We start from the raw sequence: 27,544 nt of genomic DNA on the forward strand, positions 1-27,544 counted from the left end.
CTGTAAATTCTTTTTAGCGTTCTGTAGACTGTTGAGCGTTCGAAGACCCGGCCCTATTATCAAAGAAAATTAATTAGGTATTAGCTTTTCCTAGTACTCTTTTCGTTTTTGCTTTTGTTTTCACTTTCCATCAGCCAAATCAGGACGTGTTTACAACAAATGAATTAGCTGACTCGAACGACTAATGAATATCGCTTTTAAAGATAATAATTCTATTCGAAAATAGTTGATAGATCGATAACACTGTAGGTACCTATAGCATTAGATGTCGTTCCTTCGGAAATAACAATAGGACACCTGAATAAAAATATGATAGTTTTTAAAAAGTGTAACAACAAAATTATTTATTTATTATTTCGTTCGAACACAAAAAACGTCTTAAATGCGCGATAAGAAAGGGAATTTTTACAAAGTAGAAATAAATGCGTAGGTAGGCGTAAGTAAAAACGCGTCAGTAACGAGTAACGACATAAAATCGGTTCAAAATGCTGGTTAGTTATCAGCAGGGTGTCCACTATACAGGAAAACGTGGAAAAGTCAGAGGATTTGGTCGGTCTGGAAAAGTTAGGGAATTCCGTAATTTTCACGCAAAATCACTGGAATTTTAAAAAACATCAATTGCAAATTTCGAATAAGGGTCTGAGATGAAAAAGGATCAAGCATTATATTTTTTTTACGTCTCGAAACACAAATTTTTGAGAACTTTTGCCATCGCTTCGTTCGGGCTTGTTTTCTTATCTTTTTTGTGAGCAAGATGAAACTTTCTGGATAATAAAAATCAAGTTTTGAAGCCAAAAAATGAACTCACACAAAAAAACATCGTTTTTATGCCTCTTGCATGAAATAGGTACAAATTTACAAGAACTTTCGTCCTCCCTTGGGTCCGTTCTGTTCAACTTTCTTCGAACAAAACATCACTCAAATTCTAAAATTTAAAAGCTAAAAATTAAACTACTCGTCCATACATTTAAAAAACTCGTTTTTATGCCTCTCGAAATACAAAGTTTCAGAAGCTTTCGCCCTCGCTTCACTCGAGCCTGTTCTCTTCTTTCTCAGAAGTAACTTCTTTCAAAAATACATCATTCCAATTCTAAAATTTAAAAAACCCTCGTTTTTAGGCATCTCGGAAGTAAAAATTTTCAAAAAATGTCGTCCTAGCTTCGCTCGGGTCAATTTGTTTCTCATTTTAGATCAAACAGATTTCACATTTGAGGCCTCCAGAAATCCAAAAAAGAAAAGAAAAATAAAATTTTCACAATTCATATGAATACTGTATCAATTGGCAAAATTATTGATCGTTTTTCTACCACATCAATCCACAAATTTTCATTCGACACCCCCCCCCCCCTCCTCAAAAATCTAAAAATAGCTTCTGCTGTAGAAATGTGGCCCAACAATCAGTTCTCGACACGGCTTTTTTGAATTTTCAATCGGAATTTTTTACTCAATTCATCCCCCCCCCTCCCGAAATTTGGAGCACGAGGACGTTACAGCTTGCACGTTAGAATTCTAAGTTGATACACAAACTTTATAGCTGTTTTTTTTTTTACATCCGAAGAAGAATCCAGTTCGAAGAGAAACTTGAAAAAAAACTACCCCCTCCCCTCCCTGAAACTTCTTCTTTATTTAAAGTATGGGGTAAAAGTATGTATACGCATATAAAAATTGAGAAAAAATCAAAAATGGTCTGGAAAATTGGTCCGGAAAACCTGGAAAAGTCAGGGAAAATGACTTGCCAAAAATAGTGGACACCCTGGATTGGATAATTGGCAGGTTACGAGAGGAAACCGAACCGGTTACTGTTTGGTAGGAACACGCTCGCTGTACACATGATAACTATAGACGTAGGTCGTATAAGTACAGATACATACATTAAGTACATTACATTTACATTCTTAATTACGTAAGTCGAGAAGAAATCGGTGTGGCGTGGCATGGCATCAATCGCTCAACAAATGATGTCGTGCCATCTTATGTAGTTTGTCCCTCAATGTCGACCGTTTCCGTATTCTTCGCGTTGACAAAATTGAGTGGCTCGCGAAATGGCGATGAGGTGGCATTCGCGCATTAAACTTCGGTATGACTGCTGTCGAGAATTTGATTGCTATCTACTAGGCTTAGATGACTCGCCGGTCCGTAGTATTGGTGTAATATTTCCTTTTTCTGCGTTCAAACCAACCAAACAAACAAACGAAAAATTCGAGAGACGTACAAGCATTATTCGCCGATTTGTGGCAGTAAATCACAGCTAGCCAGCTACGAGGAGCTTACCCGCATATTCTCATACTTGGTATGGTCAACCATGATTTTAGGCTTGGATTTCATCGCGTCGTGAAATGACATTTGCTCGAACATTATCTGCAAAAACAAAGAGCACGGCATGAGAATTTTCTATTCGATTTTTAGAACTAAAAGGTAGAGGTACCTACTACCTACCTTGGATGAGAACGAAGTCGAACGTGATTTATAACAAAATTCAACCAGAGCTAACATCATGGCGAAAATAAGTCCACCGATTAGCACGTAGAATACACCGGCAACGTGCGTCAGTGATAGAGCATTTTGAACATCGTTTACCTGCGTAACATCAAGATAGGTTACGTAATTTCATTACAAAGGCCTACGTTTAGGAGGACGAGTTACGAGTTGATGTTACGTACGTGTTTATGCGAGTATCCGCATTCCGTCTCATCCGTCCACCAACGATTTTCCAATTTGGCCAACTCTCCGTTTTCAATTAAGGATAGAACTGCGTAGTTGACACTTTCTCTGTAACAATTAATAACCAAAGATGGGGCGATTTACAAAAAAAAAAAATTAATCAGATTCAAATAACACGATTCGACCAAGAAATTGAATCCGATTCCTGAATTGGATTCAATGGACAGTCCATTAAATCCTGCTGACCCGAAGTGAAAATTTGACAAATGAAATCATAAAATATTTCGAACAAACAGAAGTTTCTGAACAGCTTCTTGAGGTTCCAAATTTGTAAAACGGATTGAAACTGCCTACATTCCATCTCGAAATTAATGTCAAAAATTTTGCGTGTAAGCTGAATTTGATCTACTTACCTAAAATGAAGGCGGAAGGGTAATTAAATAATTTTTCAAATTTTCAAACAAGTATGAAATCGATGACAAAAAATATATTTCAGACTGAATACTCCGATTTAGAAAAAAATAACGGTCATCTTATCGACCACGATGGTCCAAAAAGTAGGTAGCTGGAAGCTTCAAAACGACATGAAACCACCTGCAGTCGCCTTTAAAACGTATTGAAATTGGTTTGCTGAGTGAATTTTGACGTTCTAATTCCATTCAATGAAATGTGGAAATTTCAAGTTTTTAAAATCTACTGAAAGCTCTAGGAATTTTCAAAAAGTCGCTGGAGGCTCCAAAATTACCCGAATGTGTAATTTTTTGCTAATTCTTAAATTCCCAAAAAGTCCTGCTTTTACTATAATTGTCAAAGTCTTGCATTTTGCCAAAAAATTGTAAAAAATCCACATTTTATCACAAATTACAAAATTTTTTACTTTTTGACAACACGACTAAAAATTCTTTTTTAGTTTTTTTGAAAAAAAGAAATCCAAGAAATCTCATTTTCCCGAAAATTAATCAAAAGTGCACCTTTTTAAAAATTGTCAAAAATATTTTAAGGTCAACTCTTCGTTACTCCATCTCAACGATAAAAAGAAAGAAAGAAGGGAAAAAAACGAATATCGGATTTACGGCGAATCGGTTATGCAAATTTATTAACACCTTAGAAACGCCAATTGCAACGAAGTATCGAGAAAGGCTACAAAAGGCGATGGTTTTTTTCCCAATGCTCTGTCTATTTTTTTTTTTTTTTTTTGTTCCAAGAAATTGAGAAATTCTTGCTTTGTTGCCATAATTGCCTCGAAGTGCATTTTTTGAATCGAAATTGCCAAAAAGCCATTCCTCTTGCTAAAATGTTCAAAGTGTTGGCGCGTTTTGCTAAAAATTGTTTTTTTTTGCTAGAAATTGAAAAATTCTCCCTGTTTTGAAATGGATACAAATTATCGGTATTTTAAAACAGAAAATCCCAAAGTCTCCCTTGAAATCCGAAAAATTGACTAAAAATCACGCGTTTTCAACAAAAATTGCAAAAAAGTGTCTTTTTTGTTACTTGCTAAAAAAATCAACATGCTCTTTGCAGTCTTTGCAAAAAAAAAAATTCAACAATTTACATAAAATTTTGCTATATTGATTAGAATGGCAAACAAATTGTCGTTTTTTTGTAATAAAATTCCAAATTCCAAAAAGTCTAATTTTTTCCAAAAATTGTGCCAAGTTTTTGCTTTTTTGGCAAACGTAAAAAATCTCAATTTTTCTTTAATTACAACCACATAACTCTTAAGTCTCGTTTTTGTACCAGAAAGTATAAATTTTTGCGAATAATTGCCAAAAAGTCTTGCTTTTTAACTTAGGTACTTACTAGATTATCAAAGTCTTGCTTTTCCCCCAAAAATTGACTAAAAAAAACTTGTTTTTTAGCGAAAGTTTTGAAAAAAATTTACCCCCCCCCCCCTCCAAAAGATTATTCAAATATTTCGTTTTTTTTTTGGTTGCCAAAACTGGTTAAAATCTCACTCGTTTTGTCATTGTCATGCTAGGATACTTTTCCTATAAGTTTTTTTGGTTAGTTGAGGTTTTATTTTTGGAAAAAATTCCCTGCTCGAACCACCCACCTGCAGTAGACTTGATACATAGTACGTTAAAATTGGAGTGCAGAGTATATTTTGGATTGCCAACTCTGTTAGGTACAATGTTATAGAAATTTGGAGCACTGAAAAAATCTGCTGGTGGCTCCAATAATGTCCAAAATGTTGCTTGGGGCTCCAAAACGACTTGAAATCTACCTGCGGCCGACTTCATGCAGTAGTATAGCTGAAAATTTGTGTTTTCAATTTTTCAAGATGAACAGTATGCTCAGTGCTCAAAAAAATTGATAATACAAAAACTTCGAAAGCTACAGTTGTGAATCGGATTCAATTTTCACGATTAATTTTTTTTTTGGAATCCGATTCTGAATCCGGATTTGAATTGAAGCACAGCGATGCAAAAAGCTTACCTGAGCGGTGATCCGATGGGCGTAGCGATGCCGTAGCCTTCGTTGTATAAATGTCTTCCTATTTTTATCGTATCGCAAGGTTGTTTTCCGTTAACGTATTCGTTTTTCATCGAATCGATTAGAAACGCGTACTTTCCTTTCGAATTGCGTACTTTTTGTATACCTTCTTCGTAATTGCGAACCAACACTGTCTTCTTAGAATTCATGAATTCCCACATTTTATTATAGAGTGGCACTTGCGACTTCTGCCGACCAACAAAATCACAGAATTAGATTATGGCATAAGTAGGTAGAGATACAGTAAGAAGGTACGCATGTATGAACTGTACAAACCTTGAAAAAGTTCCATATTGAGCCATCCTTGACGGTACCGTATTCGATATCGGTTCGTGTGACTAAATCTTCGGCCGAATTGACATTTGTGGCGATTCTTTGGATGGTGAAGAAAGCGGCCAAATTGGCCGTATACGACGCTAACAGAAACAAAGCAAATAGCCACCAAACAGCTGACACGATACGACCGGACAAAGATCTGCAAAGTGCAAAAGTGCAAAATGAATGCCATTTTACCATAGGTATAAGTAATGTACCTATAGGTATACTTGAGTACGATAATATATACTCAGTCGTAGTCGTATCTACCTCGGAGTCAGATTGCATCCTTGCTGCAACAGCGATCCGATGGAAAACCAAAAACAATTAAGTATGCTGAAATCATTGATGAGAATGGTAGGATTGAGGGTGCCGGTAGCGGCTGCAGCGGCTCCATGAATAGAGTGCCTGGAACTGGGAGACTCGACGTATCGATTTTGATACACGCGATAATACTGCTGATCTTGAGGCGATATCAAATGCCACTCGCTAGACGAGAATCTGGACACTATGAACAATACGATGCTGACGGCGATGAAGGAAAATATCACGCACAGCCAGACCTCTTTGGAAAGCGGCTCTAAGAAGCTGAGCACGTTGGGCGGAGATTTCATAGGTTTCTTCATCATTATGCTGATGCCGACCGAGGCGAACGGTTTCGTAAAATCTACCACTCGTTCTCTTTCTGCGGTAATGGTTAAGGGGGCGATCGCCATATCGGCTTCCTGTAAGTCGTGCACACGTTAGGTAAGTAATACAGGTACATAAATAATTAACGTAGCTCACTAGATATCTAGCTCTGTGAACTACTGTTTATAGGGTTTATTGTACAGAGCCACTAGCTGCCATGGCCACTTACATTTCTGATCAATTCGCCAATCATACCGTCCCAGCTGGCTTTTGCGTGCGTATTTTCCGAGCCGAATTTACCATCCTTGACTAGGACCAACTCGTCTGTAAATACATATAAAATAAACGCCTCAATCTCACGGTCAACATGCCTGTGCCTGTGCCAGTGTGCCTGTGCCCTATATCATCGCGTATATGTGTACGTGGTGCTTGAATACACGACCAAAAAAAAATCGCGATTTCTTCTTCTCCCAACCCTCAAAGCGGCAACGGCAACCTCTGATGAGAAAATAATTCCCTATTTTTTATTACTTCCAGTTTTGAAAAACTCGGGCTGCGGTAGGCCTCTCAATTTTCAAAAATTTTAAAAAATCCAACTTCGAAGCAAAATGTTTAAAATTCAATAATTTCAAGTTCTAACACCTTTAAAAGTATCTTTTGAGTAAAATGAACTCTATTTGAGATAGAATATCAATTCCAAACAGACTTTCCAATCGAAAATCGATTAATCGAATTGCAAAAGTCGATTCATTTGCGATTATCGACTTTGTAAGATTGATCATATTCTTGCAAATCAATTCCAACCTCTAAATTAAAAGTTTCCAACAAAAATTCGATTAAAATCGAAAATCGATTAATCGAATTGCAAAAGTCGATTCATTTGCGATTTGCGATTATCGACTTCGTAAAATTGATCATATTCGAAATTGCCAATCCATTCGAACCTCCAAATTAAAAGTTTCCAACAAAAATTCGATCAAAATCGAAAATCGATTAATCGAATTGCAAAAGTCGATTAATTTGTGATTATCGATTTCGTAAGATCGATCATATTCGAAATTGCAAATCAATTCAAACCTCCAAATTAAAAGTTTCCAACAAAAATTCTCTCAAAATCGAAAATTGACAAAAAGTCGATTAATTTCCGATTTCAAATTCCATATGATCGATCATGATGGAAATAAAAAAAACCATTTAGACTCAGAAATAGACCTCTTAATGAACAATCTTTCTCATCATGATTTAAAAATCGATTAATCGAATCACTGAAATCGATTCATTTTCAATCTATACCTACTATCGATTGAAATCGAAATGAAAATCAATTCAGACATAAGCTATGATGAAACGATAATGATGGAAAATCGATTAATAGAATCGCAGAAATCGATTATTTTTTAATTTTTGATCTGTTGTGATCGATCACAATTGAAATTGACGTAATTGAACTTCAGCGACAAAAATAGCTTCCCCAATAAAAAATAAAAATCGATCATGATCGAAAATCGGTTAATCAAATCACGAAAATCAATTTATTTGCAATTATCAACTTTACAAGATTGATCATATTCGAAATTGCAAATCAATTCGAACCTCCAAACTAAAAGTTTCCAACAAAAATTTGATCAAAATCGAAAATCGACAAAAAATCGATCAATTTCCGATTTCACATTCTATATGATCGATCATGATGGAAATAAAAAATCCATTTAACCTCAGAAATAAACCTCATACTGAACAATCTTTCTTATCATGATTTAAAAATCGATTAATCGAATCACTGAAATCGATTCATTTTCAATCTATACCTACCTACTATCGATTAGAATCGAAATGAAAGTCAATTCAGACATAAGCTATGATGAAACGATAATGATGAAAAATCGATTAATCGAAACGCAGAAATCGATCATTTTTCGATTTTTGATCTGATACAATTGAAATTGAAGTAGGTAATTGAACTTCAGCGACAAAAATAGCCTCCCCAAGTCCTCAATAAAAATCGATCATGATCGAAAATCGATTAATCGAATCACGAAAATCGATTTATTTGCGATTATCGACTTTGTAAGATTGATCATACTTATTCGAAATTGCAAATCAATTCGAACCTTCAAACTAAAAGTTTCCAACAAAAATTTGATCAAAATCGAAAATCGACAAAAAATCGATCAATTTCCGATTTCACATTCCATATGATCGATCATGATGGAAATGAAAAATCCATTTAGCAGAAAACCAATTTGGTTCCCTAAAATGGCTGAAATTCGTACTTTACAAGGAAGGTCGGTCTGTCTCCCTTTGCTGAAAATTTGACTCATGAGTTGGGAAAAATATGTGCCTTGAGTTGGAAAAATTATGATTTTTTGATGAATTACAGAAGTGGTTGGTGAACAATAAATTATATAGTTGAAAATTTTCAATCTAAATTGTAACTTTTTGTCTCGGACCTGATGCCAGAGTTGCAAGATTTATACTCAACAAGTCGGCAGAGAGACAACTTTTTTTGAAACTTTTGCCCTCGCTTCGATCGGATCTAAATAGTTGTCGAATTCTGAATTTCTGCATCAAGAACGTATCAGCTGTTTCAACTTTTGAAAATATCAAAGGAAAAAATTGACCTATTCTTGTAAAAAAAATAATAGGTACGAGTAGGTACTAGGTACCTAATTCATTTCTTGATGAATAAAATTTTCGTAAACTTCAGCTCTTGCTTTGCTCGCATCTTTTTGTTTTTTTTTTTCAAAATTGAACTTTCTAAATATCCATGAAAAATTTTTAAACCAATAAACTCCTCATATAAATTTTGTTTTCTCGAAATACAAATTTCAGGAGAAAAGCTATTGAAATTCTAAAACTTCAAAGCCCTCTCCAACTCCAAAAAACTTCTCACTTAAAGAACATTGCCTGAAAAAACATCATTAAACCTTCCAAAAATTTGATAAAGAAAATTGAGAATTTTAAAAGTGGAAAAATCGAGAATTTCTAAACCTAAAAAAATGACATTTTTATCGCTTATTTCAAAAATTCACAGGTTTTATTCCACAAAATCAGTTATCTCCCCTCCTCCCTCCAAAAAAATCAACTCAAGAACTTTTTATAGCCAACTGGGGGCCAGTTGAGAAGTTCTCCTCCGCTCTCCTTCTCCAATAAGGAAGCATTTGCTGCGACTTTGAGTGATGAGTAAAATCTAAAATCTGTTCCCAAAAGCCACTGAATTTTAAATAAACCAAAATTTAATCTGCTCATGAGTTTTTTTATACAAATTTTTTCAAAATTCAACTTGCGCTAATAATCATATTTAAAAAACTCTATTATTTAAAGGACCATTAAATCATTAAGGGGGAGAGGGGGCTCGTGCGTCGTTATAATTCATTGCAAGTATGCAAGTGAACGATTTGCATCAACATATTATCACTAATGACCAAAAACAACTAATTTTAGGATTTCCCATTCCCACATATAATACAAATTTCAGCCATTTTAAGGAGCCAGCTTGGTTTTCAAGGGACAGGCTAAAATCATCGTGAAAGTTTATTTTACTCAAAAGGGGCTTTTAGAGATAATAAAACTCAAAATTTTAAAATTTTGAACTTTTACAGTGAATTCATATTTTTTCAAATTTCTGAAAATCAAGGAGCTCACTGCAGCCCGAATTTTTCGAAAATGGAAAAAATAATAAATAGGGAATTATTTTCTCACCAGAGGTCACCACTTTGGTGGTTGGGAGGGGGGGGGGGTCTCAACTTCGAAAATAAGTACTACCTATAGGTACAGCAAATGTAGGTATGTTGATAGATTGCGTATACCTATTCGATTGGCCATAAATAAGCACAAGCAGCGTGCGGGTTATTTACGGCAAACCGAGTATGCAACTCTTTTGACATACTCTTGGGTGGTCGGTGACGAGGCAAGTAGGGAGGATGCACAAAGTACACGTAGATACAATGGGGAGTAGAGAAAGAGATGGGTAGTGGTATTTATAAGTGTTCTTACAATTGATATTCAAAGTTTTGGCGATCAGATCGGCCAGATCCTTGCAATATCCTTCGTATCTGTCGTTACCGTTCAACGTTTGGCCGTTTTTTGTTTTCTTCATCATTACGTAAGGTTCGTCCTGCGGATTCGTATCAATATCGAATAAGTAGGAGCATAAACTACATACATCTACATATAATACAGGGTACACGTGTAGATGTAAGTTACACTCACCAAGATGGTGGTTACGATGTAAGTTTTATTTCTTTGCAAAACTGGACCCGGTAATCTTTCATATTTCGCGTTCACTACTTTGAATCCGTCCTTTTCGGTCCACTCGGCAATCTGAAATCGATACGCTAGGGCTAAGTATACTAGTACAGTTGTTAGAGTGTCGTCTACCCGATGCTTGTTGCAGGGTATAAGCTGTAGCTATTCACGAAACGAAACAATAAAACACGACGCATGAACTTACTTTGACCATAGCGCTTTTCACAGTCATTTCTACCACATGTAACGTATAGTTTTCTCTGCGTCCGGCTTCGTTGAAACGTATATCTCCCGTTAATCCTTCAATTTCGACCTGGAATGGCGAAGTACAGGCTTATACATAATTGTGTAGTAGGTTATCACTTATCTATGGGTTGTAAAACTGTCTGTAGGTACCTTTTAGGCTTCAACAGACAAATTTACAAGTGCTCACTCAGACTGCAGGGTAGGTACAATACGAACCTTTCGCAGGACTCGAGAAATTTTGTCTCCATGTTCCCAGGGCGTAATCCAACCCTTACTAGCGGTACAATCGACCACGCTTACGCTTGCGTTGTTACTGTTGGTGCTCGCTGCAGAGGCTGATGTGGATGCCGACGCCGATACCGATGCAGCTGCGGATGTAGAAGAGGAGGACGACGATGTCGAAGACAGCGAAGATGGTAAACCGCTGTTATTGCTGTCACTGTTGACAGCTTTTTTATTCGGCCGAAAAATATCGGGTTTCTTACGAAGTAACTTGGCGAAACCTTCGACCAATACGTACACTGCATCGTGCATCAACGCTGCTTGAGCCTGTATGAATCATATAGGTTTTTAAAATAGATATGTTATTGTTAGGTACCTACATTTTCTGTTGATTTTCAGTGTTAAACGTCGACTTACGGAGATGCTTTGTCGAGGATGGTCTTTAGTAACATCGAAATGTGTCCAATCCTTCAAAAAGTCTTTGACAACCGCTCTGTCATCGTCGACGATTCGAAATCCGGTTATATTTATAGCTCCGTATTCGATAATCTCCGATTCCCAACGATCGTCCATCACCTGGAAAACCATATTCGTACTTACATATCACATCGACATTCCATAATACGAGTACGAACTCGTCGTGATCTATTTGTAAGAAGACTACACTTTAGACAATATTTATGATAGACAGTTGGACACTCACCAAACCGCTTAGTAAATAATGATAGGTTCTTTTTCCTAAAGGTACGCTACGAACATGAGATATGACTATTTGCTTGGCCAGCTCAGCTGAACAATCCAAAACGATGTATTTGTGACTCCATCTATGTAGAGTGAAGTGAAAAGGGGAAAAAATACGCTCATTATTACACATAAGGTATGCTTATTTGCGTTACGTACTTATGTACTTTCAAAAAAGGAATAAGTACATAAGTAGGTATGTCAGTATTGTACCAACCTGTCAACTGCTTCGATATCACTCAGAAATGACATCGCATCTGCAACAGTTCGAATTTTTCTCACTAAATCAATTTTGAACGTATGTTCTCCCGGACGCATCCTTTGATATAGCTGTTGAAGACGAAGTAGACCTGGTTCGATTGGCCGGCCGAATGAGTGAAGGCAAAGGTGAGCATGAGAGAAACAAATCCGATAATATTAGTTCGATGAATTAAGTAGGTACTCGTAGATAGGTAAGTACGCTTAAGTACACTACAAGTACGTCAACGTTTACAACCCGGCTCGAGATTGATAGGTAGCACAAAGTGGCTTACCATCGTCCGTTTGGTAAACGAAAATGATTTTTTTCCAGCCGTAAAAGTTGATCGTATCTATAACTGCTTGGTGATATTCTGGTCGCATACTAAGCGCATGGTCCAATAATCGTGACGATGGAGGCAAAACCTGCGCGTAGAATGACAAATTACAAGTTTAGAATAGAAAAAAAAACAAGTATGGCCTACTTACTACAGTATATAGAGTACTCTAACTATATTATATACGAAGTTTACAGCGAAAACGCGTAAAAGACTGAATCGCTTACTTTTTCAGGAAACCATGGAGTAATGAATGGCACTTGAAAAGTGTTGCTGTAACTGTGCAACGTATCGAACGAATCTGGACTTACAGCTGCTATCAAAGAATGAATGCCTCGGCTGAACTGACCGCATACTACACGAAACAAAATAATACATATGTAGTTACATAGCCAGCCAGGAAAATAATGAGATCTTCGATAAACCTCGTTGAGAATCGTTTATTTTACTACATACGAGGTAAATGATACATTTTATCCAACTTTGGGAAGAAATCGCATTTATTTTGATAATTGTCGAAAAATACATTTTCTTCTGACGTTATCAAAAAAGTCCTAATATTTTTTGTAAACATGGACAAAAAACCTGTTGTTGGCCAAAATTTCAAAAACTCATATTTTTGTCAAAATTATCAAAAAATCTCAACTTTTTGTAAAAATTTCCAAAAAAGCACCTGTTTTTGACCGAAATGTTGAAAAAATCTTTATCGACAGAATAATTGTCAAAAAATCTAATTTTTGCCAAAATGGTGCAAAAGTTTCTTTTTTAAAAAAATTATTAAAAAATCCAAAATTTTGTCAGAATTGCCAATATAAAGTCATGTTTTTTGCCAAAATGTTGAAAAAACCTCTTATCGCCAGAATAATTGAATGAGTGGGAACAGAAAGGGACCAAGGTCACATTTGGAATTTTTTTTCACGGATATAGGGGTTTCAAAGTACGGCGGATCGACTGATAATGTCAGATTTCCGCAAAACTGCTGGGAAAGTGGTATTTGAGCGCAGAAAAAGGGCGGATCCGCATTTATGACTTTTTTGTAAAATTTTTTAAATTCCTTGAAAAATAACTAACATTTTTGAGAAGACCATTTTTTGAAATTTAAGTTAATCTCTGAACTGAAAAATGATGAAAAAATTAACAACTTCGGCAAAAAGTCTTATACCTCAAGGGGTTTTTGGTAAATTTAAATGAGATACCAGTCGAAATGATGTACTTAGATGTAGAATCAAGCCCCATTCGTGCCCGAGCAATTTCAAAAGAAATTTTGTCGATTGGGTGCAGAAAGGGTCTAAGTCCCATTTGTTTAGGCAGCAACAACGCCGGCGCACGTGAATATTTTTTTCTAAACAATGCTAAAAATTGTGTCTTGGGGTCCTCTTTCAATGACCTTAAGCATGTTAACCAAAAATTTTTGATTTTCAAATAAATCAGTTTTTTGTTATTCCTGAAAAGTGCAAAAATGGACTTAGCCCCTTTTTGTTCCCACCGATTCAATTGTCAAAAAAATGAAGTAGAAGTTTCTATTTTAAAAAAATTATTAAAAAATCTCAAATTTTGACAAAATCGCCAAAAAAGCCCTGTTTTTTGCCAAAATTGTCGAAAACTTTTTTTTTTGACGTTATCAAAAAAGTCTTAATATTTTTTGCAGAAATGACGAAAAAAACTGTTGTTAGTAGCCAAAATTTCGAAAATTCCTACCTTTGTCAAATAATATTATCCTATGAAGTCCTCGTTATATTTTTTGCCAGAATTGTCTGCGAAGTTCTGTTTTTGCCTAAGCTCCTGCTTTTTGCCAAAATGTTCAAAACATCATGTTGCTGTTGCCAAAATTGGCAAAAATTCTTGTCAGCAAGTTGTACTTTTTTGACAAAATATTGTAGGCAATGATCTTTTTTTGATCAGTTATCCAAAAAATTCTGTTTTATGCCAAAGTGGAAGTGTCTACAAAAAACCTGGAAAATCTGGAAAAATCTTGGAATTTTGGAATTTTCAGCATTTTTTACTCAAAAGTCAGGGAATTTTGTAAAAGGTTACTTCAAACAGATTTTTCCAAAAAATTTACCTTCGCATTGCTCAGGAAATTTTTTCGCAGATGACTTTTGTAAAAAATTGCCAAATTTTTAAAAAATCTTGCTTTTTGCAAAAATTGCTGAAGACGAAGTCTTGCATTTTGTCAACATATGAGTTATGAGTATCATTAAAAAAATCTCGTTTTTCGCAAGTTTGCTAAAATGTTTTGCTTCTTTGCTAAAAATAGCAAAAAAAATTCGGTTTTAGCAAAAATTGTCAAGAATTTTCTTTCCTTTTTTTTTGGCAAAAAATTGTAAAAAATTGTGTTGTTTTTTGCGTCTGAAAACTCTCATTCTTTTCCAATAATTATGTAAGTAGTTCAAATGTGTGCTAAAAAAACCTTTTCTTTTGCTGAAAACTCTCGTATTTATTGCCAGAAATCGCGAAAATTTTCAATTTTTTACCCAAAATTGCCAAAAAATCTTTTTTTATCAATCAGAAAGTTGCAAAATATTTGTACATTTATGTAGTACAACGTTTTTTGGCAAAAATTAGGAAAACGACTGTTTTGGCAGTACCTAATTGCCAAAATGTCCTGCTTTTTGCTGAAATTAATCAAGTTCCTTTCCCATGTCTCATTTTTAGATTTTGATTAAAAACAAAAGTTCTGGTTTTTTTTAGTGATTTTTTTCTGCCATCAAATGTACCTGTTGCCCATGTTTTGTCACTTTTTTGGTTACTTTTTGGTTGCCTTTCTTGAGCTTTTTAGGTTACTAAAGTCACAATTTTTTAGAAGAATACGAGCCGTGGAATTTCAAAAAATTATTGATGAAATTTGAAAAATGTGGTCATAAAAAAAATCTATTTTGCTATGAAGTCGTTCTATTTTTTGAATTGTAGATTTTCAAAAGCCTTTGAACGAGCTTCGCTCGGCCCATTTAACATGCTCTCTCAAAACTTTACAAAATAGAATAATGGAACCGAAAAATTACAAAAATAATAATACTTAAACCAGAAATATGCGAATTATCAATACAAATATGGTTTTTTTTTTAAATCAATCTCTGTAAAAAAATTATGATATCGATTGAGCTTAGCATGTTAAAATCTTGATTTTTGTTGCAAAAATTACAATTTTTGTTGAAAAAAATAAAAATCCAACCAACCTAGTGAGAGAGGGGGTCTTACTAAAAAACCAAAAAAATGTTTCCCACAAAGTTAAAATAAGGGCCACCCTATTGAGCACACAGTCGTGCTTGGAAAAAAAGGGCACAACTGTAGACCTATTAAACCCCCCCATCCCACCTGTTCGCATGGGTAATTCATTTTTCAAGGGTCTGGAAAATTGGATAAATTCGTGTGGAAAACCTAGAAAAGTCAGGGAAAATCATTTCCGGACAAGGTTGCAGGACACTCTGATAAGCAGAGTACAGCTTAGACTTACTTAGACGAGACAGTTTGAAAGCGTCAGCTGTATTGATGACATCAACGAAAGCTTGAAGTTCGAAACGGCGTCCGGAAACGTTTTGATTATGAGTTAGTATAGCGAACTTGAACGCCGATTGAATTTCTTCGCTGCCTTGTTCGAATATCGTTCCTATCACCGACAAAAACCAAACAAGTCGTATAAACGTAGTGGTACACAGACGATGATGGCGATCGACGATCAGTGATCAGCCAGCGCAGCAGCCAAAGCAAGCTGCGTATTCTCGATTCGCCATCACTTCCGTTTGCACTGTTATATAGGTATCGCTATGCTTTTGATCACCTACTCGTACTTGTATATACTCACACTTACCTAAAACGATTTTGTCCGACTGCGAGTTCGCCGCCACTATATTCGCTTCGAATAGCAAGGTATTTTGCGCGAACCACCACGTAATCGTCCACACGCCCAACGTAAACCTAGGCCGCATTGTGCCACAGTCGCAGTCAACTTGCAGCACCGCTGACCGCGATTCAATTTAGTAAATACAACGTGTAATCTCACACCACATCACATCACACAAACACTACCGTCACTCTGACCAAAAATTGTCACCTGCTCCGAAATCCGAATCCACGTACGTATAAGTAAATACTCTCGAAACTGATAAATGCCGATTGCTGCCGCCGCTGCTTCTTTTTTGATGGGACGCGACACGATTCGATTCGATGCGATGTTTCAACTTGGAGGCTGCGCTGAGCTGAGATTGTGGCCCTTTTGCTGCTCAGCTGGGCACATTTGCCGCGTGCGCTAAAAAAGTTGCCTTTACAAACTTCAATCCATATAAACGGATGACTTGGCGCTCTCTTTCGTCTATTTGGTCAACTTGGCTACGGGCAGAGCAGTGTCGAAACAGCGCTATGCGGGATAGTTTACCCTTCGCCAGAATATCAGGAAGGGTAACTTTGCCAGCACTCGTATAAATGCATGAGGTTTTTCATGTAAAAAATTCAATTTTTTTGATTGTTCGCGAGTTTGGGTAAACTTACATTAAATGTGGTATCAAATTGAAGAAAATGAAATTCCCCATTGATTAATGTTAAATTTTTATCATTTAGCGTTTTTGCATACTACATTATGTCAACTTTAAACTAAAAATACTGGAAAGGGTATTCCTGGGTAAAATAGGTGAAATGCCCTTGTCCTCAGATTTCTGATTTTGAAATGTTGATGAAATTTAGTTTGGTGCCTTTAAAAAAAAATGTTGGAGCAAAAAAAATCCCCTATCCCCCTTGCCCACAATGACGAAAAAACGTTTTTTCGGGAAAAATCGTACTTCAACGAACAAAAAAATTTGAATTTATCCAAAATGTATACGAGTACTTAAGTAGAAGAGGCACGAGTCTAGGCAGATGAATTTTTTCAAATTTTTTTGACTCCCAAAAAGAGAGATATTGACAAAAAAAAATTTGAAGCGTACATAATTTTTTTTTCCTTTCAAAAATAATATCTGCATGAGTACTATAATATTGGTATTTTTTTCAACAGGTTGGTCATCGGTCATCTTCAAAAACTCAAAAAACACTCAAAAATGTGTTTTTTGTGTCATAGAACTACCTACCAAAAAAAGCGATAGGTACTTAGGTACTGCCAGTGACATATAATCCTGCAATTTTGCATGCACATGGATAGGGGTCAAATAGGGTTGGAAGGTTGAAACATGTAAAAGGCACTTCAGGTACACCCTCCCATTGTACTGTGAAAATTTGGACCCTCTAGGTCAATTTGGAGGGGCTACAGGCTGTCTGAAAAATTGAAAAACACGTAAAATAGCAAAAAAAATCCACTTTTTTGACCCTGGAGAGAGGTCGAATAGGGTTGGAAGGTTGAAACCTGCAATAATCACTTATGAGGCACCCTCCCATTGTATGCTGAAAATTTGGACCTTCTAGATCGATTTTTGGGGTGAGGGGGGTCAAAAACTGGGGTCAAATGTGGTTTTTCTCACCTTAATCGGAGTGGGAATGACCTAGGAAGCTGAAATTTGGATATGTTGATCACAATGAGGGTACTGACCAATGGTATGATTTTGGACCCTTTTCATCTATTTGGGGTCATATTATGCCCCTCCAAAAAAATGACCTTTCTGTAGAAATGAGGTTGGAAGGTTGAATCATGCAAAAGGCACTTCGGGTATATCCTCTCAATGTACTGTGAGAATTTGGACCCTCTAGGTCAATTTGAAGGGGCTGTAGGCTGTCTGAAAAATTGAAAAACGCGTTAAATAGACCAAAATTCCACTTTTTGACCCTGGAGAGAGGTCAAATAGGGTTGGAAGGTTGAAACCTGCAATAATCACTCATGGGGCACCCTCTCATTATATCCTGAAAATTTGGACCTTCTAGATCAATTTTAGGGGTGCGGGGGGTCAAAAATAGGGGTAAAATGTGGTTTTTCCCACCTAAAATTTGGTGGGGATGACCTAGAAAGCTGAAATTTGGATATGTTGATCACAATGGAGGTACTGACCAATAGTATGATTTTGGACCCTTTTCGTTCATTTGGGGCCGCATTATGCCCCCCACCCCAAAATGACCTTCTATAATTTTCAACTTTTAACCTTAAAACTTCGGGTGTCAATTCTAGGTCCTAAAAGAATCCCATTCCTCAAGTTTGATCTTATTTGATCAATTAGAACAGGTTCCAGGTCATAAAATGTAAAAATCACCATCGCGCTGAAAAGTGCTGAAACTTATAAATATGTGACGCGACGCGACAAAATCGACCTTCGAGCCGAAAATAAGTTTTTGAGTTACGGGGGGTTAAAGTTTTCAGTCCAGTTCTGCTCGTTTAGCGGAAGTGCTTGCGTTCTAATCAGGTTCTCCGGCTAAACTGAGCTAAACATAGTCTTGGATAACGTTTCTTGCCTGTCTTGTGTGAATATCACTGGGTAAAATGGTTATTTACGTTGATACAGGGGGCTCAGTCGTGATTGCGCTCATTTTTTCAATTTTTTATTTTATTTTTTCATTATTTCAATTTTGAAATCGATCTGGAGGCGAAACAAAGCGTTCTACGAGAAAAATACATCGAACAAAGTTGTAGAGAATTAAATTTCCAAAAACCTGTAAGCGGTTTATTTTTCTCCTAAATGCATAGTTTTTCCGTTTTTCTCAAAAAACAGAAATTTTATGGTAATCATCATGAGGTTTTTGTTTTTTGAGAAAAACGGAAAAACTATGCATTTTGGAGAAAAATAAACCTCTTATAGGTTTTTGGAAATTTAATTCTCTACAACTTTGCTCGCTGTATTTTTCTCGTAGAACGCTTTGTTTCGCCTCCAGGTCGATTTAAAAGTTGAAATAATGAAAAAATCAAAAAAATCAAAAAAATGAGCACACTTTTGACTGGATTACCATGTATATGGAGCTATGCAAATCATAGGGACTTCTGGGTGGTTTTAAATGATTTTTGAATGTCCGAGTACCAAAAATCCGTCAAAAAGTGAAAAATAATTTTTTAGGTCCGAAGGTCGATTTTGTCACGTCACGTCACATATATAAAATCTGACACACCGGGAATCGTCTAGTTTGAGCTCAAAACGTCGAGAACTATCAAATGAGAATTTTTGACCCCCGACCTTTTTATCAGGGCTGCATACCGATATAAGTACCAAAATACCAATACCAGCAATACCGGCAAATTTTGAAAAAATTTACGAATACCGTTTTACCAATACCGATTAGCAGACAGATGAAGTACCAATTTACAAAATACCAATAAAGTTTTTGAAACGGTATTAATCAGGCTTGTAGGACCGCTCAGGTTTTGCGGTTGCTCCAAAATCAAGGTCCTAGTTTGGAGCTTTCAAAAGGTCCTGTCCGGTCATTCGGTTCTGCATTTTTTGTCTTTGTAGGTCGGTTGGGTCCGGTCCTGACCAGAAATTTTCATCGTGGTCATGGGTCGGTCCAGGTCCAAAAAACGGTCTTCATTTTTCAGAAAGAAAAAAGCTTCCTAACACACAAGATGAGTTGAAAAATGGGATTTTTACTTTGAAAACATTGGATCTTTGAAAGAAATTAAACCTCAATGGAAATTTATTTGAAATAGGCATCTAAAATGGCATTATAAATTTGAAAAATCGGACATAACTGAGGTCCAAACTGTGGTCATTGGTCTGATTTTTTAGAAAGGTCTTCGGTCTCGGTCTGTCCCTGTTATTTTTTCTGAAAAGGGTCATCTGTTCGGTTAATATTTACATCAATTATTTTTTGAGGTCTAAGGTCCGGTCCGGTCTGGTCCACTCGGTCTTGTGTGCATTTTTGGGTCCGGTCGCGGTCATCGGACCGGTCTTTCGGTCCGGTCCTACAAGCCTGGTATTAATACCAAAATACCAATACCGAAATAATTTTCAATGGTATATTTTGGTATTGGTATTTTGTGGTATTTTGAATTTTTTGATTGATTACAAAATTATAAATAAAATGACTAATAAATTACTCATATTGAAAAGCTTGTAAGTGATAATGATGAACCTTAAACTCGCAAATTAAGGTGTTTCAACAGAAAAAAAGTGTAATTTCTAAAAAAAATTGGAAAAACTTTGTTAATTCTGGCCTAAAAACCAGGGTTGTTATACCGTACCACGGTATGTACCGTGGTAAACTGGTATACCAAAAAAAAATTGTGGTACTGGGATTGGTACATGGTATCGGTAAAATTTAATTGTGGTATTGGGATCGGTATATGGTATTGGTATTGTTGAATTGTGGTATTGGGGATTGGTATATGGTATCGGTATAGATAAATAGTGGTATTGGTACTGGTATTCGGTATTCGGTATCTATGATTTTGGTATTGGGATTGGTATTTGGTATTTGGTACCCTCATCATAGATCTTGGTATCCGGTATTGGTACACTGGGAAACATCCAATTTTTCCCGGTACATGGTATTGGTATACCGGGAAGATGAACCATTTTTTACTGGTATCTCCTGGTATTGGGAATACCATCCCAATACCGCGGCAAATCCCCGGTTTTTGGGTATCTGGTCTGGTAATAGTGAGGCAAATATTTTTTTTTCTTCAAAAATCAGTGACTTGGGGTGGGGAGGGATCCTCTAGATGACGAAAATTCAATAAAAATGTACAAATAGAAGCACCTTTTGTTTGCAAACCAATTTTTTTGTTGAAAATTTTCACTCTAGCATCTTTAGCAATAATTTTTCCTGCATTTTTATGAAACAATTAGTACAAAATCTACTTAAAAATCTTGTATTGTCTTTTATCCTCTCTCAAGTGAAATACAAGCCCCGCCAGCACCATACGCCCTTCAAAAATTCCAAAATATCAAAAAAATTTTTTTTTGAACATTACATTACGGATACCGGTAAAATACCGGTAAATTATGTGGTATTGGTATGCAGCAGTTAATATCTGATACCGGTATTTGGTAATGGGGATACCATATTGAATTTTTGGTACTGGTATGTGGTATTGGGTACTTGGTATCCATGTTCCCCACGTTGGTATTGGTATCGGTATTTGGTATCTATGATTTTGCCATTGGTATTGGTACTTGGTATTTGGTACTCTCATTACAGAACTTGGTATGAGGTATTGGTAAACTGGGAAAAATCCAATTGTTCCCGGTATATGGTATTGGTATACTGGGAAGACATACCAGTTCCCATTGGTAACTCCCGGTATTGGGAATACCGCCCCAATACCGGGACAAATCCCCGGTATTTTGGTATCCGGTAATACCGGTATAACAACCCTGCTAAAAACACACTTTTTATCCGGTATTATATTGGTACAATACCAATACCAATACCAGATACCGAAAAAAAATCCACAACATAATAAAATACCAATACCAAAATACCAAAATTCGATATCTGTATTGGAGAATACCGAGATACCAATACCATTTTGGGAACTGTATGCTAAATACCAATACCTGGTACCAATACCGTTTATGTTTATTGGTATGCAGCCCTGCTTTTTATTCAAAGTCGGGCCTACCGCAATAGCCATCATTTTTTACAAAAATTTGGCTAAAAAATAAGACCACTTATGAAAGAGGGTTCTTGTTGCACACTAAAGTGAAGGTAGAACCTCCAGCAAAAAAGAGAGTGCTACCTACCTCAATGCAAAAACTGCTAGTAAGTTGGTTATACCTAGTGATGGGATATAATCAATATTTCAGGATAAGTATCAATATCATTAAAATATCAATGGTCTCATATCAGTATACTAATTGCTTTTTCAGTATCCAGCTACCTACTTGGCATTTTTAAGTAATGATGATGCAATGTCAACATTTCATGATTCTACAGTGATATGGTCCATGGCTACCTACCATTAATAGTTGTAATAATAAAATCTTATTTTACCCTAAAAGAGTCTAAAAATGCTCAAAAATAGCAAACATAACACCTCGCACAATTTATTAGACTTTAGAGAATTTTTGCATAATTTTCAAAAAATTTTCTATTATATTGATATTGGATTTTTCATATCAATAAAATATATTGATCACTAGTTATACCAAAACATACTGTGCAAGGAAATTTAGGAAGAAGAAAGAAGACCCAGCCGTTCCTATACCTACTCATCAAAGATGATATAACAACTGATGCAAAGAACCATTCATAGCCAGGAGCAGATAACAACTGAAAAACCTAAACAGGCCAAAACTGTCAAAAGAAACCTTCCAAAGAATAACACTAAGGAATCAGACAAATCGGTGGAATCAGAAGAGCAGCCAAGCTCAAGTGACATTTGGGAACTGCTTCAAAAAATGGATAAAAGAATTTATCAAGTTGAAAACTCACAAAACAAGCTGAAAGTAGGACACTAGGTATAACAGGGGGTATGCTGGTCCGCCATTTTCTTGCGAAAGCGAATTTTCTATACCTATATAAGTCAAAAACTACATATGACATTTAGAGAAATTTTACAAGGAGCTTTTTCGTAGAGATTGAAAAAATATATCCACATGTGCAAAAATCTTGAAATTTCATGCAGTAGAATCTGAAAAATCTAACAAAATAAATAAAAATTTTTGTAACTATTTCAATTTTTTCAAAAACTTCTATTGCATGAAATTTTAAGATTTTTGCACAGTTGGTCATATTTTTTCACTCCCTACAAAACAGCTCTGTTGTAAAATTTCTTTAAATGTCACTAGTTTTCGACTTATAGAAAATTCGTTTTTGCAAGAAAATGGCGGACCAGCATACCCCCTGTTAGGTATAGTGCTCCAGCTCAAAGCAAAGAAACTTCTATCATTTAAAACCTCACGACTTGGTCATGGATACCTAGTATTATAAAAAATAAATAGAGTAGGTACTCTCATCACCTCACTGGAGAGATACCTGCACATGCCATGCAACTTGAAGCGCTGTAATGAAACTAACTTTGTGTAAAGTCCGTAGGTAGAACATCTTTCAAAATCACATTTCTGAAGAAATCTTATTTTTGAAAAAAAAAAAAAAATGACTCGGAATAAGTAAGCCATAGAAAAAATCCTTTGCAGTTATAACAATATATGTATTTTTCATTTTTTTCTATGTGTAGAATAGATAGAGTATTACAATATTAGGTACCTACATTTATTTAAAATTATGTTCACCCATGCTAAATAGTCTAATGCATACTTTTATTCAGATTAAAAGCACGATGCAGATTAATTTTTATTTCCGGATTTCTGAATCGGAGGGACTATTCTCTCATTGAAACGGATGGCGATGTCTTGTACAGCCATATTTGGGGTGAGAAAATCTTTCAATGTTACAACTCCTTCACGAGGCAACCTGTCCAACGGGAAACCCATATGACGACGGTCTGGATACTTGCTATCCCTGATACCACAGTAGCTGGATGCGTCATCGCACGAAGTGCTGGTATTTGGCCTTTGAACCTATTAAATTTGAGATTTTTGTTTTAATTTTTTGATCGATACGTGGAAATAGCTCAGTTTACAATGCATGCGAATCAATATTAAAATTAAACCAATATTTACCGAGTCATTATCATAATTTGAAATCATGACGAAAAGTTCGCACGGAAATCCTCCCGAGTGTCCTTTCGCTATGAGCATGTGGTGAGGCCATCCGCATCCGCAGAAATTATAAGCCGCTTCTTCGGCTGATCCTGCCGCTGGTCTGGTGGATAAATTCCTGAATGTTTGTTCATAAGGAATAGTGACCGAAGATTCTACTGATCGGCGTGTGATTGTGTTTGCACCACTTTTTACTGCAAAAAATTAATTCCCAAAAAAGGGCACCTAGTTGAGTAAACGTTTTATCCGTACACATTTATGTACTTTGAATACAAGTTACACTGTAGGTATTAAAAGTTGAAAATAAATTAAATTAAATTACAGTTAGTGGTGAATCTATCCAGCTCAACGAATAACGACTTTTGATCTCTAAAAATGAATCCCAAATTACGTTCGTCGAATTTCGGAGCATAAAATATCCTCACGGTTCCAACTCGAGCCGAACCACCGTTATTCACATTTATTGTATAAGTGAAAGGGGTGTGTTGAAGATGAGTAACACGAGCGAAAACAGATCCTCTTTGCTCGGCGAAATCTAATCCTCTAGATAAATCGATATCCGCTTGTTGCCAAAATGTTCCGATTTCATTATCTGGCAAACCGGTCGCCTTGATTTGAACGCCGGTTATTTTAATATTCTCAAAGTTCAACTAGGCAAACAAACGCAAAATATTATTCATTTACAGATATAATTTTTAAAGCTGCATTTGACCTGTGATTCTCACTTCTTGGGGGGTGTACGGTGGTAACGTGTGTTTGTATTCTTCAAACATTCCGTTCACAAAAGCATGCCAACGATAAAATATAGGATCCCTCATTGCTGTCGAAGATTCTCCCATTACGCCGAATAATTCCTATAAAAACGCAGGCAAATGGAAACAGATGAGGCGTGTTAACCTTTCAGCAAAATTTTGCTCAAAGGCTGTAAGTAGTTGAAAAGGGCTTCATTATTACCAAATATTGACCATCTGGATCATGCGAGTAAGAAATTAGATTGTGGCCCTGATTGTGAAGATTTCCATACTCGGTACGATTCACACTCAGGATGTTTGATTCGATCATATTTCCAAGAATATCAATTCCAGTTTCCACAGTAAACTGTTGAGTTTCATTTTTGCCTTGAACCTATTAAAAAAAATGTGTGAATAGAAAATTAAATGTTTCTTCAATGTACATAGGTACCAAGTGGACAAGTCGTCGAAAAACTAAGAAAACAAAATGTAAAACATAATTTGAAATTATTTAGGTAGGTACCTACCAAGTATCTTCCATTATGAATGGCTTCGTACAGACGATCTCTCCATCTTTCTAATTCTTGAATATCTACTCTTAAACGATCGTGCTCTCGATTAACATTCTATAATGAAAAATAAGCTCAATAAGAACAATATCTTTCGATATTTTCATACTTTATTTCATACTTTTTCAATTTTTTTATTGTAGGTACCACCTCTAATTTTCAAATTCTAAAAATTTTATTTTTAAAATAACTTTCAATTGAGGGGGGAGGGGGTGATGTGCAGTGCCATATTTTGCAAAGTTGAAATTTTTCACCTCCCACCCCTCCCCCTCCTCTCAAAGTTGTAATCATGGCTGAGAAAATAATTCCCTATTTTTTATTTTTCCTCTGTCTGAAAAAAGTGGCGTCAGTAGCCCTCTAAATTCGAAAAAAAAAAATTAAAAAATCAGTTTATGAGATTTTTTTGACTCAGAATTTTTCTAAATACTCCTCTTTTTAAGAAAAAAATTTTCCTGGCCCTTCAAACCATATTGGGCTCATATTCCACAAAGTTGAAAAAAATCACAAAAAAATGAGAATAAATCCAAATTAGGGACACAATTTTTAGAAAATACCACATTTCTACATTCAAGCAACCCCCTTTGGTCCTTCAAGTGTCTTTGTAACTTCGAGGGCTTAGGTTTTCGTCAACATTAGTGTTGTCGATTGGAGTTAAAACAATTGCCTATTTCTTCGCCGTAAATATGAAATTTACCGAAGAAAAATGCACGCAGATTATAGTAGAATTACGAATAAATATTTTAGTAATTAAATTTTTAATTTTTGAAGCGAAAAAAAAAATAGGTAGTGAATAAATATTTGAATAATTACGCTTAGTCGAGTATTTTGATTTCTGGAGGGCCACAATCGGCTGGCAACAAAATTATCCAATTTAGGAAAGTATCCTTCTTCGATAGGTTCTCTAAAGTCGAGGAAACGCTTGACACGAGCTAAATGGTTGCAAAGACGTTCCATATTGTACCTATAAAAATGTGATAAAATTGAATTTTAAAAAATCTCAAAAATCAAGAAATGGGTACTCAAAACTATGCATTAGATTTAGCACATTTCTGATACATACCGAGATAAAATTTGCGAATGCATGTAATAAAACAATTCTCCCCGCCTGTCCTTGTTGACAATTTCTCTTCTTCCATCTAAAGGATAAACCAAATGCCAATGCCAATGATGTAGATTGACTCCAACGTCTTCTCGAAAGTAAGCGAGTAAATGTTCCAGCTCTAAATCAGATGATGTGTAATCACGTGGAATTTCAATGGGTCTCTGCAACCAAAAAAAAATTAAAGCTTTTTCATTAAATTTGATTTGAAAATTAAGGCTATAATACTTTACCCGAGAGCCTTGAGGTACAATATTTTCTTCTTCTCTAGCCTGCGCAAAAATAGATCTATCCATGAACAGTTCCGGAAAAGAAGATAAATGCGAAGGGATCGGGAAATTTTTGGTATCGGTACGATGCAATAAAGCGATAGAAAGAGCATATTGGTATAAATAAGGATTAACTCGGTCTCGGCAATAAGAAGCTAACGAAATGAAATCTTCAGCTTTAGCATCTGGAAAATCAAGTACACATAACGGTATAAGTAAACAACGAAGGCACCTTTTCTCTGAGTTCATGAACGAGGGTCAAAAGTATAGGTAGGTACCTGCATATTTTCCCTGCACCCGAGCGATTAAATCATTTAAACCACAGACTAAGTAACAATGTATAGCTAGGTACCTACAGTTGAAATTGAAAATACATTTTTTGGCAAGTACTTACCTAAAAGTAGATCTATGAGCTTAGTTGCGCAGCTTCGATGAAAATCGTTGAATACGGAAAAACTAGTGTTGTATGGTAAAGCACTAATTTGCGAAAGGTTAGGTAAAGTAGATAGGGCTTTTATATTGTAAGTTGTTGCCGGACCACGAGTGTCGACTTGTATAGGTACGCCTTTGTATTTGTCAGGCTATTAAAAACAACAACGATTAGTAAAATAAAATATTAATTCGAGAAATAGGTACCTACGAGATTAATTTAAATCAAATAGATTGTACTTACGTAGTAAGAATCGGGTATAACGAATTGAACACTGCCATCGCCACCTTTTCTATTAAACAAAGGCTCGGTTGGTCTCTCGAATAAATGGTTGACAGCGTCGATCGGTACAGCTTGCGACGAAGACATATTTTGGATATAAAGTCGACTTTTGTGAAATTTTTTTCAGAACGATGTGAAAATAATTCCCTCAGCGAAAACGATCAGTTTAATTCGAACAGTTTGTCTGTTCGATTTATTGAAGAACCGAATGTGAAATAACACATCGATAGCTATTTCAATAGAATTTAAATAAGTGTAATCAATTCAAATCGGCGCGGTTAGATGATTAAAACAATGTGGATTTTGTGGTGTAAAATATATCTTACTATCGAAGACCGGAAGTTCCCAGAAAAATTATCGAATTTGAATGATAAAAGTGTTCTGGTTTTGTTTTTGCGATAGGGTTAAAGCCACAAACCGCTAGAATGATGGGTTGATATTTTAAAAGAATAATAATCTCCGCATTTTCCTTACGTTTCAAGCGCAAAACCGTGCTGCTGCTGCATTTTTGTTAGGTAGGTAAGGTAGG

General features: G+C 35.8%; 2 protein-coding genes across 2 annotated transcripts; both read right to left on the minus strand.

Annotated features, from left to right (window-relative positions):
* Positions 1 to 329: 329 nt before the first annotated feature.
* Positions 330 to 16,328, minus strand: LOC135832529 (glutamate receptor 1-like). Its single transcript, XM_065345832.1, has 19 exons — positions 15,940 to 16,328; positions 15,586 to 15,738; positions 12,359 to 12,486; positions 12,090 to 12,219; positions 11,774 to 11,906; positions 11,519 to 11,639; positions 11,233 to 11,391; positions 10,810 to 11,142; positions 10,553 to 10,660; positions 10,312 to 10,422; positions 10,096 to 10,216; positions 6,329 to 6,423; positions 5,740 to 6,194; positions 5,431 to 5,629; positions 5,098 to 5,342; positions 2,661 to 2,769; positions 2,437 to 2,577; positions 2,272 to 2,358; positions 330 to 2,163 (listed from the first exon to the last, which is right to left on the minus strand). Exons 1-19 carry the CDS (start codon positions 16,055 to 16,057, stop codon positions 2,068 to 2,070), a joined length of 3,042 nt encoding a protein of 1,013 aa, XP_065201904.1. The 5' UTR covers positions 16,058 to 16,328; the 3' UTR covers positions 330 to 2,067.
* Positions 16,329 to 23,103: 6,775 nt separating this feature from the next.
* LOC135832560 (phenoloxidase 1-like) lies at positions 23,104 to 27,244 on the minus strand. Its single transcript, XM_065345898.1, has 11 exons — positions 26,977 to 27,244; positions 26,698 to 26,884; positions 26,268 to 26,488; positions 25,996 to 26,198; positions 25,746 to 25,896; positions 24,894 to 24,992; positions 24,590 to 24,760; positions 24,361 to 24,489; positions 23,958 to 24,285; positions 23,597 to 23,829; positions 23,104 to 23,494 (listed from the first exon to the last, which is right to left on the minus strand). Exons 1-11 carry the CDS (start codon positions 27,100 to 27,102, stop codon positions 23,261 to 23,263), a joined length of 2,082 nt encoding a protein of 693 aa, XP_065201970.1. The 5' UTR covers positions 27,103 to 27,244; the 3' UTR covers positions 23,104 to 23,260.
* Positions 27,245 to 27,544: the final 300 nt, after the last annotated feature.

This window comes from Planococcus citri, chromosome 1 (genome assembly GCF_950023065.1).
Source record: "Planococcus citri chromosome 1, ihPlaCitr1.1, whole genome shotgun sequence".
Classification (NCBI taxonomy): Eukaryota; Metazoa; Arthropoda; class Insecta; order Hemiptera; family Pseudococcidae; genus Planococcus; species Planococcus citri.